Source organism: Danio aesculapii, chromosome 14, assembly GCF_903798145.1.
Source record: "Danio aesculapii chromosome 14, fDanAes4.1, whole genome shotgun sequence".
Classification (NCBI taxonomy): domain Eukaryota; kingdom Metazoa; phylum Chordata; class Actinopteri; order Cypriniformes; family Danionidae; genus Danio; species Danio aesculapii.
The window spans coordinates 32,270,807-32,282,856 of NC_079448.1; the positions used below are offsets into that span (position 1 = coordinate 32,270,807).

The 12,050-nt window shown below is 36.6% G+C and overlaps 1 protein-coding gene across 1 annotated transcript in view; it reads right to left on the bottom strand.

The window, feature by feature from the left end:
• Window positions 1-12,050, bottom strand: part of fat1b (FAT atypical cadherin 1b) — a 78,266-nt gene that overhangs the window by 64,756 nt on the left and 1,460 nt on the right. Inside the window, exons 1-4 of the mRNA XM_056472643.1 lie at window positions 10,249-12,050; window positions 7,264-7,578; window positions 3,396-3,457; window positions 1,248-1,562 (exon numbers count right to left, since the gene is read on the bottom strand). The exon at window positions 10,249-12,050 is cut by the window's right edge and continues 1,460 nt beyond it. Coding sequence (XP_056328618.1) covers window positions 1,248-1,562; window positions 3,396-3,457; window positions 7,264-7,578; window positions 10,249-12,050 — 2,494 coding nt within the window. The remainder of the gene's footprint in view (window positions 1-1,247; window positions 1,563-3,395; window positions 3,458-7,263; window positions 7,579-10,248) is intronic.

Genomic DNA, 12,050 nt, shown 5'->3' on the forward strand with positions numbered 1-12,050 from the left:
TAAATAATCTATATACGGGGCATAATATATTTCTTTTTTTTAAAAGATGGACATATTAAAGGATTAATTCATCCCAAAATTAAATTGTAATCTCACTATATATTAGGTTGCCTTAGCTAATATGTGCTTACATTGAAATTAATCATTTGTTACAACGTACTTGTTGTGTAACTACATGTTTTTACATTTTATTTATGATTGATTACATACCTGCATGTAATTACATCTGTATATGTGATTCACCTATAAACACTGATCACAGTGTTTCCCCCTACATTTTATTAGGGTGGCCCCCACCCTCCCAACGGCTTTCCCTGCCCTGGGCTTCTGGAAAATATTTCCAGAGCTTCTTGCTATAGAAAGTCAGAAATGCCGGGCCAACTTATAAAGCTCAACATGCAGGCTACAAGATGGTCTCCTTGCAGCCTGCATGTGAAGCTTTAAAAATAAGCCCGACATTTCTGACTTTCTATAGCAAGAAGCTCTGGAAATGTTTTGCAGAAGCCCAGAACTGCAGTGACAAAAGCTGCACACTTTGTGGATAAAAATATTTTTAAAAATGTTCGTTTTTAGCTTGTATGGTTGTACAGTTCAAATAACTGTTCAGTTATACTGCTGTCATTAAAAGAAACAAATGAACACCATGACTTCTTGTGTTTGTGTGGGTGCCAGTCTGAACAACCGCGCCACACCCCCAACACTGCAAACCTAGGGGAAACACTGGATCAGCATAAACAGAAACAACCATACCTGCGTAATGCATTAAAGCAAACCTCATTTGTTCTTGCAGAAGCTCAATAATACTCAAGTGACATGAGAATGAACCTCATTGGTTCTCACACATCAAGCAAGCATGTCTGAGCTTCCATGACGAAATATAAATGCTTAATATATGAATAAACTGAAGTGATCATGTCTCTTGAGAAGAATTCGATTAAACCTCTCAAGTCACATGTAGTTATTTTTTATCTTTCTATCTTATATTTCAAGATCTGATAAAAATATCTAATCTAAAGTATTTTGGATTTGGTGCAATGTGAGGGTAAGTAAAAGATAACTGAATTGTATAATGAACTAGCTTTTTGCATTCAATTTGATCATCAAAGTTAACAAAACATAGCATTTATTCCTGAAAATCCACTTGGATAAAAAATATTAGGGTGCATGTGCCCATTCAGTCTGAATCTGCAAAAACTCCACTATTAAATCCGACACCATTTGGAGACTGGAAATTGAAATAAACGTACCGTGAGGATATTATACTCCCCCGCTGAAAAAGCCTCTTTAGAGAACACAAACCCAGTTGTGGGCTCAATGAAGAATTTCCCCTGCTCTTCACCCTCCTCAATAGCGTATGAGATATCAGAGAAGGGACTCTCATCTCTGTCATAGGCAATCACTCGATAAATTGGCTCCCATTCCACTGCCTCCAGTCGTTCCACCAGCCTGATTTTAAAGATCTTTTCCAAGAACTGGGGACTGTTGTCATTTTCATCCAATACGTTGACTATCACATGAACCACGGTCGACTTGGATGGACTGCCATCATCCGAAACTGTGATCTGTTTGAGAAGGAAAAAAGCAGATCTCATGCCTGAGCGCTTGAGGAAATACTGCTAAAGGAAACATCAGGAAGGCATAAAATGAATGAAATTAAATGGAAACTTTTTATACAGTATAATTTATGAACACTTGCCTTTTTTTAGAAATAATGTAATCTTCATCTTACAAATTTTCAAGGACTTTTACAGTAGTATGACTAACTACACCATACTAATAGAACAGTGTTTTCTTCAACAAAACCACAATATTTTGTGGTCAACAGTTATCAAAATTAGAGAACAGCACATAGAAAGTTTAATACTTGGCAACACTTTAGTTTAGGTCACAATTCAAGCTATTAACTACTGGTTTATTACCTGCCTATTATTTGGATATTAACTGTTTATTAGTAGTTACAAAGTATGGTCTTATTCTGCATCCCTAATCCCACACAAATCCTAAATCCTAAACTTCTACCTCACAAACTATTAATAACAGCTAATTAGTAGTTTATTAAGCTAAGAGGTTTGTTTTAGTTAATAGTTTAACACCAAGAATTATGACTTAAAGTGTTACCTAATATTTTTGCAACTAAATTTTCTAAAGGTTACAGCAGTCAAATTTTTTGAGGCCCTTGTTTTGAATGACTTGAGCAGATTTGTGGCCACAGGACATCACTAGTCTCTTACAATGGTGACACCCACAGACATTGTCACCAGATATAAATCAGAGGTAGGATCAGGTCTATTTTCCTAACTGATAAACAGCTCTCGTTAATAATTTCATGTCAATGAAACGCACAATATACACTGTGATATAGCCTGGCTCAAATCGTATTGCTATCTCACTACAATTGATCCGCTCCGATCCAGAGTTCGTTTAAATCAACCAGAGACCACATATGCCAAATGAACCGCGATAATGTTCCAGGTTCCGAAACAAAAGTCTAGGCGTGAAAGCACCCTAAATGTGACTACGTTTTTTTTAATTGACCTATTTATTTTGTAAAAGCTATTTAGTTAAAATAAAAAGTAATGGATAAAATAATGCTAACAACATGCTAATAAATGTTAGAAACATGCTAATTCATGATAAAATCATGATAGCAACATACTAATCATTGTTAGAAACATGCTAATAACAAGCTAATTAAAACTAAAACAGGCTAACAATATGGTAATTCATGATAGAAATCATGCTAATTTATGCTACACTCTCAGAAATAAAGGTACACGAGCTGTCACTGGGGTGGGTCTGAGCTGTCACTGGGGTGGGCCTAAAAGGTCCATATTAATACCTCAAGGAGTACCTAAAAAGAACAAAATTGTTCCTCTTAAAATTTGTAGGTACTAAAATATATACTCTTGAGGTACCATTATGGACCCTTCAAGTACAAATGTGTACGTTTTGAAAAGTTACTACACCAGTGGCTTGCGTACCTTTATGTTCTGAGAGTGTAGAATCAGGTTAACAACATAATTCATGTTGCAAACATGCTAACAAAATGGTAACAACAAGCTAATTCATTCTAGAATCATGCTAACAACATGCTAATTCATGCTGGAAACATGCTAATTCATGATAGAACCATGCTAATAACATGCTAATTCATGCTTTATAATATAATATAATATAATATAATGCTTTTAGCAAACTTGATTACTTACATCACATTACTTGTAATGTGTTACCACCAACACCGGTGCACAATGCATGGACTAATTTAATGGTACAGTATTTTTTTGTAGATTGCTCTACAGTATGTGGTCAAAAGTATCGATTTTTGTATGAATAAAAAAAATCATATAAACTAGTCCAAAAGCAATGTCTGACTGGTATTGAATGCCTCTTACTTCAAGAAGATGCTCTGCTTGCTTTTCTCGGTCCAGTTTCCTCGATGTGGTTGTCACCAAGCCTTTGCATAAAATAACAAATAGCACAGTTCAGTTTGTTTCTTCTTCCGACTGAAAAAATAACTTTTTATCAGTAATAAAAGATTCAAGCTGTTCTCCTGACACTGGGTCAGTGCTAACAAAAAAAGAAGAAGAAAAAACATTCAGGCATGACAGATGAATCTACTCTACATTTTGCATTCTCCTCAGAGAGAGTTTCCTTTATGTTACGCTCCTTTATGTATTTTTTTCTTTTTCTTTTTTTTCCAAAAGAGAAAAATAACACACAGAGTCTATACGATGCTCGCTGTTCCTGAAATGCTTTCCTACTGGTCACATTTCTTCCTCTGAAAACATTGCATACCAACTAAGTTCAGTTTGTGCGATTGACTTTGGCAGGGAAGTTGTTTGAAAAACTTTTTTACTTGCACAGTTGAGACTTTAAGCCGAGCTGACTGAGTGTGGCAAGTAATTTGGTGGAGGAGAAATCAATTGACGCGTCAAATTAATTAGCTGCATTCATTACTTGTGCTGCTCAGTGAATGTAATTAACCAGCTGGTGTGAATATCAATTATGTCTATATATTTTCTGAAAAACTTCTGGAAAGATTTCATGTCAGAACTTATTTCATGTTCAGCATATCTGGTATCTACACGCATGTTTGCAAATGATTGAGACTGATCTCCCTCAGCACTCACATGTTAACGTATTTGTGCAAATATTTAAAAACAGTCTTCTGAAATGGTTTTTACTTAATGTTACGTAACATAAGGTGCTCCAATTTGCATATGAAACACAAAGGTCATTGGTTCAATAACACACACCCAAACAAAGCAAATCAAAGCCTACAACTAGACAGTATTTCCAAAAGTTACTATTTTCACTTTGTTTAATACAAAAATCCAAAAATGTAAATTTTAACTCATCTTTTTGTTTTAAAGACACATATTTAGAAAATTGTATTCAACTTGTGTGTCCAAAATTATTTATTATTTAATAAATTACTTATTATTACTAAATTATTTTGATTATTTTCTACATGTACAAATGAGAAAGGACTGCTGTGTATGTAATATTATAATGTGATTCATTTAACATCTGTTTGCAAAAGACCAACCCAGGCTCATTCGGAATACATAACCCTACATACATTTCTGGAGAGTACCAAACACATCCCAGGAGCTACATTTTTTGCAGTTTTTGTTTTCGCAAATCTGCCAGAGGCCGCTGTGTACGATTGACCTCAAATCTCTCTCCAGAGTGCCATTCATGCCTGCCCATCTTGCGTAAATCCACCAGAGGCCGCTGTCGACTGATGGACCAATCCCCAAAAAGTGTTTTCAAAAGCAATCCAGGAAAAGAAAAGCTGCCTGATTTTTACTACGTTTTTAGATTTTACCACATTCTCACCCTATTATTTACTTGTTTATTTGGTAACACTTTAGTTTAGGTCACAATTCACAGTATTAACTAACACTACTAGCTTAATAAACTACTAATTATCTGTTTATTTATAGTTAGTAAAGCAGTAGCTGGGTTTAGGTGTAGGATTAGGGATGCGGAATAAGATCATACTTTATAATGACTAATAAATAGTTTGTATCTTAATAATAGGCTGGTAATAAGCCAGTAAACAGCATGAATTGTGACCTAAACTAAAGTGTTACTGTTTATTTTATTTTTTGGCTTCTGTCGTACCTTTTCTAGAACCATTCTTCGACAGATTCAAACCCTGTTGTTGCAATCAACTCCGATTTGCGTCTCAAGTCTGCTGATGTACGTGGCGAGCCACTAGACAAACTGGTAACAGTGGAAAAGCCGACCACACGGAGGTAAGCGGTCAGCTGGTAAGCATGCAAACGAATGGTGTCATACCACCCCTTTAAAGATGAAATGCAGCAATACGTACCTCTAGCTACATCATTCGCTATCTCCAGAAATGTATATATGGGGAATGTTTTCAGAATGAGCCTATGTTGTAGCCAACCTACTTAAAAAATAAGTTCAAAAATAAAAACATACATTTAACCAAATTAAAATAATAAATAAACAAAAAATTATAAAAAAATATAAAAAATTATTAAAAAAATAATGCTTTTTTGCATTAAAAAAGTAATGCAATAGAATTACAGATTAGCACGTGTTTGTACATTAATAATATGAATAATATGTTTTATTGCTGATGGATTGCAGCAAATTAGGAATTTCTTTTCAATTATTTCCATTTAAATTATATTAAAATACCTTTCATTTAACCAATATTTAATGTTTGTTAAAATTATTATTTTTTTAAATGACTTCTGTAGATTGAAATATTAATATATATTAACAAATATAGTGTAAATAAAATCTTCATTAAAGAACCCCTATTATGCATTAAAAAAAGGTCATATTTTGGTTTTGGGGGTCTCCAACAACAGTCTGATATGCAACATGCAAGCTCAAAAAACACTTTCATTGTCTTATAATATGCATTTATTTTTACCTAATTATCCCAACGACTCCCATATGATTCGTTCAGCGATCGTTCTCCTTAGAACGATGCTAATCTGAGGTGATTGGTCCAATCACCCAGTCTATTGTAATCGGTCGACTGCAGAGAACGGCTTATCAACATTGTTGAAGTAGTCAGAGTGCAGAGTGTATGTGCCCAATGCAGGAGTCCATTAAAGCAATGCAAAACCAGCATATTGCTCTATTCTTAACCATAAGTAAAAACAACGACACACATTCATTATTAATCTAAACAGCGGCAAAAGCTGAACTGTTTTGAAACTTGACCGCAACACGTGTGTTGGAACAGCTGACAGTAGCCATAGCAACAACAAACGGCAGAGGATTGCATTTAAAGCATTTAAATCGGTAAACAAAGCAGCACGCATCACATTTTCAACATGGTTTTAGACGCGATATGAGAATATAAAGAGTTACACTACAAGCAACAAAACACAATGTAATACATAATTTGCAAGCTAGAGAAAACAATGAGTCAACCATTTTAATCGCACTTACTTACACTTGTGAAATGGAGGAAGAAACTGATCCATGAACTGTGTACTGTAAAGTTCCTGTCAAGCTCTGACAAAGTCCCATACGTCAAGTCTTTTCTGATCCTTCCGATCAATCAAGACATCACTCCAACACGGCTAAATACTCGTTACTGCGGCAATTCATTCGAACCACTATAAGTCGACTCTTTTTTTAGATGTCTCAATAGTTTTAAACATGGTGCACTTTCAGATTCACTTCACTTGGAGCTGTGTTACACACTACATGGAAGGTCATTTTCAAAAACCCATAATAGGGGCTCTTTAACTAAATTCACATTAATTGTCAGAAACTGCATCAGAAAGTGGACTTTATTCATATTTCAAAGACAACACCAGCAGTTAAGAAAGTACATATAAAGATGAATTATACTCCCACTTTCAAATATTCTCTCTTCCAACTAATAGCATCCACACTGTAAAAATAAAAAGTTGACTCAACTTAATTATAAGGAATCTTGCTGCACAGCTTTTATGAGTTGATTCAACTTTAAACCCAAGTATTGTAGTTGCCTCGATTCAACGAGTGAACACAAAAGCAAGTGCAGCAAGTTGCCCTACAATTTTAAGTTGACTCAATGTTTTTTCACAGTGTATTATAAATTAAAAGTCTGATCAATTTTAAATAAAAAAACAAATAATATGCATTTGGGTGTTTGAAAGCAATACATTTAATTCACACTAGTGTTTGTATTTTTGTGTAACATATGCACTTAATAAAAGCATAATGAAGTGCACTTCTTTTTTAGAAGGTAAGAATTAATGAGCAGAATCAACTGACCTGTCTGGGAGTCAATGGCAAAAAATCCTTGTGGATTTCCACTGCTTATTTTATATGAGAGATTTTCACTTGATTCAGAGTCCAGGTCAAACGCTTGGATCTGGATGACGGAGAAGCCATTGGGAGAGTTTTCAGATACAGAAGGAAAGTACACAGGCTCTGTTGTCAGCGGAGCATTATCATTGACATCCTGAACCTCGATGTAAACCTCCACAAATGAAGAAAGTGGCACGATTCCCTGGTCAGTAGCATAGACTGTGAGCCAATAATGATTATTCGTCTCCCGATCGAGGATTTCTTGTGTTCTAATGATGCCTGTGACAAAGAAGAGAAGCACAAACATGATGCCCTACATATCATATAAAGAGCACTTGAAATATTTAGACTCAGATGCCACCAACGGTGCTGCCATAAAACCTTGTCACATGGGACTGAAAGTTTTGCATTGTAAACTCTAAGTCTAGATAAGGACGGAGCAGAAATTAACCACACAAAGTAGGAACGACTGACGCAATGCTAATAATGTTCTTTTGAAATGGAAACTGTAATCAACGGCGAAGCGAAAATGGATCTATTATCAAGCAGGGAACTGAGAATTCATAACGCAGACATTTGCATAAAAGATTAAATGAGTAAAGGGCAGATATTGTACAAGAAATACTGAGTGAATCAGTGGGGTAAGGGGAGATGAGGCAGCTCTTTTTGTTCATCTGTCTCTCGCCAGTGTCTGCTTTCACGCTGTGGGCTTTGTTCTAAAGGTAGCAGTGTGGCTTCTACAACTCTAGGAAAATGTGATAAGCTCTTTCCTCAGGGTGAAAGTGTCTAGCATATCGCTCTTTGTTTTCTCTCTTACGTTTTATCTGTCTCAGATGTCTTTATATAGTCCTATGGAACAAACAACAAAGCTAAAATAGTTGTATGTGCTTCAGTTACGCTTTTTATCGCATAAACAAAACTTCATGGCATCTGCAAACAAATAATAAACCACTAGACATTATTTCCAAAACTATGTTCACACAGGTGTTCTACACTCCAATAATAAGATGGGTTTTTACACTAGATACATAAAACTCATAAACTCTAAAAACTGTGTATTTCTGATGATGCCATCCTACAAGCTCATCATTCACAAAGCAGAACTGGCAATTAATTATACCAATATACACACACAATGGGGTGAGGTGGTGGCGCAGTGGGTAGCACAATCGCCTCCCAGCAAGAAGGTCGCTTGTTTGAGCCTCGGCTGGGTCAGTTGGCATTTCTGTGTGGAGTTTGCATGTTCTCCCCGTGTTTGTGCGGGTTTCCTCTGGGTGCTGCGAGTATGCTAAAATTGTTCGTAGTGTATGATGTGTGTGAATGAGTGTGTATGGATGTTTCCCAGTGATGGGTTGCAGGTGGAAGTGCATCCGCTGCATAAAACATATGCTGGATAAGTTGGCGGTTCATTCTGCTGTGGCGACCCAAGATTAATAAAGGGACTAAGCTGAAAAGAGTAATATGGTACAGTTCGGTTCACTTTTATAGCCGTTTCCACTGTCAAAAGGTACCAAAAAGCGAACTGTACCATACCACTTTTTGGGGACCCTTTCGAAAAGGCACAAGGGGTTTACAGAAATACATCACTAGCGCATGCACAAGCCAGGAGAATTAAAAACAAAGGAAGCATCATTTTTAAATACACAGCCGAGACATTACACAATAATAATAATATATACATATAATAACAAGCCATGGTCGACCCAAGCTTAAAAAAACCTTGTCGTTATCTTGATGAACAACCACAAAGCCACGTAGAAGAGCAGAATCTACCCTGTCGTTGTTTACAGGGCCATCTAAAGCATGAGCAGTTTCACTTTCTCCAGAGAGCTCGCATGCGTGTCTAAATTTTAAAAAATAATGAACTTCTTGAGCTGATAATAATAATTTGTGCGTGATTGACTTTCAGCAACCTAAAACATGAACAAACTGCCATGTTTAACTATTATCATCGCCTTTTGGACTATCATGAACTCGGAATGACAGAATTACTTTCTAACAATATGTTAATGTTACATATGTGCTGGTGAAGATTAAAGATGCAGATTAAAGGTTTGCACTGACTTAACTGTATGTTTCGTGTTGTTTTTGAACCTAAATAAGGCCTAAATGTATGCTGTGTGTAGTTTTTTGTAATTGGTAAAATTTTGGAGACTGTAAGGGGCTGTATGTGTTGATATATGTTGTATGTTTATTTATTCTATGTAGTTGCAGAGGTTACAGTGTGGCTATTTTGTTGATCATTGATCTGCAGTTATGATCAAATTATGTTAATAGAAAGGTTAGTAATGAACATTTATACACAAGTATTTATGTGTATAAAGCTTCTGTTTTTTGAGAAGTGCTTCTCGTATAATAGGTAAACAATTCATATAGCTTTAATTTGACATTTCCTTTAGCGAGAATGAAGTGGACTGAAACTTTCTGTCATACACCACACCCAGCAGAGGAAACGAAAGCCTGATAAAGATGACCCGTACCATACCATAGCATACCAATCAGTGAAAATGGGCCATAAAAGAATCACATAGGTTTGTCAAGACATTTTGCTGGAACTTGGACTTTTGTGTTTTACTTTTTATATATATATTCAATGTCAGTTGTCATTTATTAATGTATTAGGTTAATGATTGTTGTTAAAATTTAATTTTTCTATTTTTATTCATGCATATAGTAACAAGGGATATCCTTGTTTGTGTGTCTTTGTATATATGTGTTTATTATATATATTTAATTATTGCATGGTAATTATCTTAATTTACTAATTAATTTACTAGCCTCCATGGTTACTAGCCTCTGACTGTGTGTGTTTGATGTTTTGGTGTTTGGAATTGTTAATACTTGATACCTCTGTACTAATTACGTACGTGTCTCAATTGATATTGGCGTATCAATGGACAAATGAACAAGACTTTTTTAGAAAACCAAAATAGATTACAAAAAACTCACCACTCTCTTCATTGATGGTAAACACTCCAAGGCCTGAACCACCTCGTATGGAGTAGCGAACTTCTCCATCCCTGCCGCTGTCCTCATCATGAGCTGCAACTTTCAATACAGAGGTGCCAACTGAGGCATCTTCAAGCACAGTTCCCCAGTCCACAAAAAATGGGAAATTTGGACGGTACATGTTCTCATTAACATCTACAATCTCCACTTGAATGAAGCAGGATGAGGATAAAGGGTTTGGCCTGCTTCTGTCTTTGGCCTTTGCTGTCAGATTGTATAACTGTCTCGTTTCGAAATCAAGAGTCTGAGAGACGTACACAGCTCCAGACATTTTATCCACCTGAAAGCTTCCGTCGTCCCCATCTGTTAGACTGTATCTCACCTGTCCAGACAGGCCAAGATCCGGATCGTGAGTTTCAAGCCAGAGCACCAAAGTTCCCACTGGAATGTCTTCTCTTACTCGGATGTGATATTGTTGAGGTATAAACCTAGGGGCATTATCATTCACATCCTCCAAATTAATGCGTAACAACACTGTTGATACTAATTTAGGCTCATCAATTGCTGCATCAAAAGCAGCCACTCTCAAAACAAATACCGGATTGGCTTCTCTGTCAAGAAGACGCATAACAGTTACAATCCCTGTTTCTTCATGAATGATGAATTTATCAGTCTCAGTGAGAAATGAGTATCTAACCATTCCATTGACCCCTAAATCCTTATCTTTCGCTTCAAGTTGAATGATGTCAGTTCCTATAGCCGTGTCCTCGCTTATATCAACTATATACTCGCGCTGGAGGAACTCAGGACTGTTGTCATTGGCATCTAAAATTTTGACATCTAAGAAGTGAGATGAGGACTTCTGAGGTAAGCCGAGATCATAAACGGTGATATTGAGAGTATAGCGGTCTGTTGTTTCTCTATCGAGTGGCTGGAAAACTTTAAGCCAGCCTGTGTCAGATTCTATCGTGAAACAACTATCAAAATCTCCCCCTGAGATCACAAAAAGCAATTTCCCATTGAAGCCCGAGTCGGAATCGGCAGCTCTGAGGAGTGCCACGCTTGTCCCTACAGGAAGGTTCTCTTTAACTTCTATTACAGCTGGAGTGGACTCTATAAACCGTGGAGCATAGCGGTTAACAGAATGAATGTCTGCAAATTCATCCTCTGTTTCTTTCCGACTGTCTAGTTTAGAGCCGAAAAGCAACAGCCCAGCTAAAGTTCTCAGAGCACCAGTCTCTGCACATTTAGAGCGGACCTGTTTTGGAGCATTAACAATGGTTAGATTTAAAAACAAAGGAGTGCTTGAGATTTCTCCATCGCTGGCAGATATTTGCAGACGGTGGAAAGATTGTTTCACAGCATCACCATCCCTCAGTGACTTTTTAAGCGTCAGCACACCAGAGCTGGAATCCAGTTTGAAAAGATTCATGTTATTACCAGTGTCAATTCTGTACTGCACTACGCCAAGATCATCAGCGTCAATGGCAGACACCACTATTATTTGCTCATCGACCCCTAGAGATCTTGGCACTCTAACATCACAGTCGATATTCTCAAATTGTGGCTTGTTATCGTTTAGGTTAGTGAGAGAGATTGAAACAATAGTCTCTGCTTCACGACGGAAAGGGGAGCCCCAGTCTGAGGCTCGAATCCTTAGGGAGAATTTACTCAGCATCGTCTCATAATCTAGATCCTCGGTGGTGCTTATGACACCGGTGAAATAATCCACTATAAAGGGCTGTTTGCTCACATTGACAATACTATAGGTAACATAGCCATTTTCTCCATCATCCATGTCA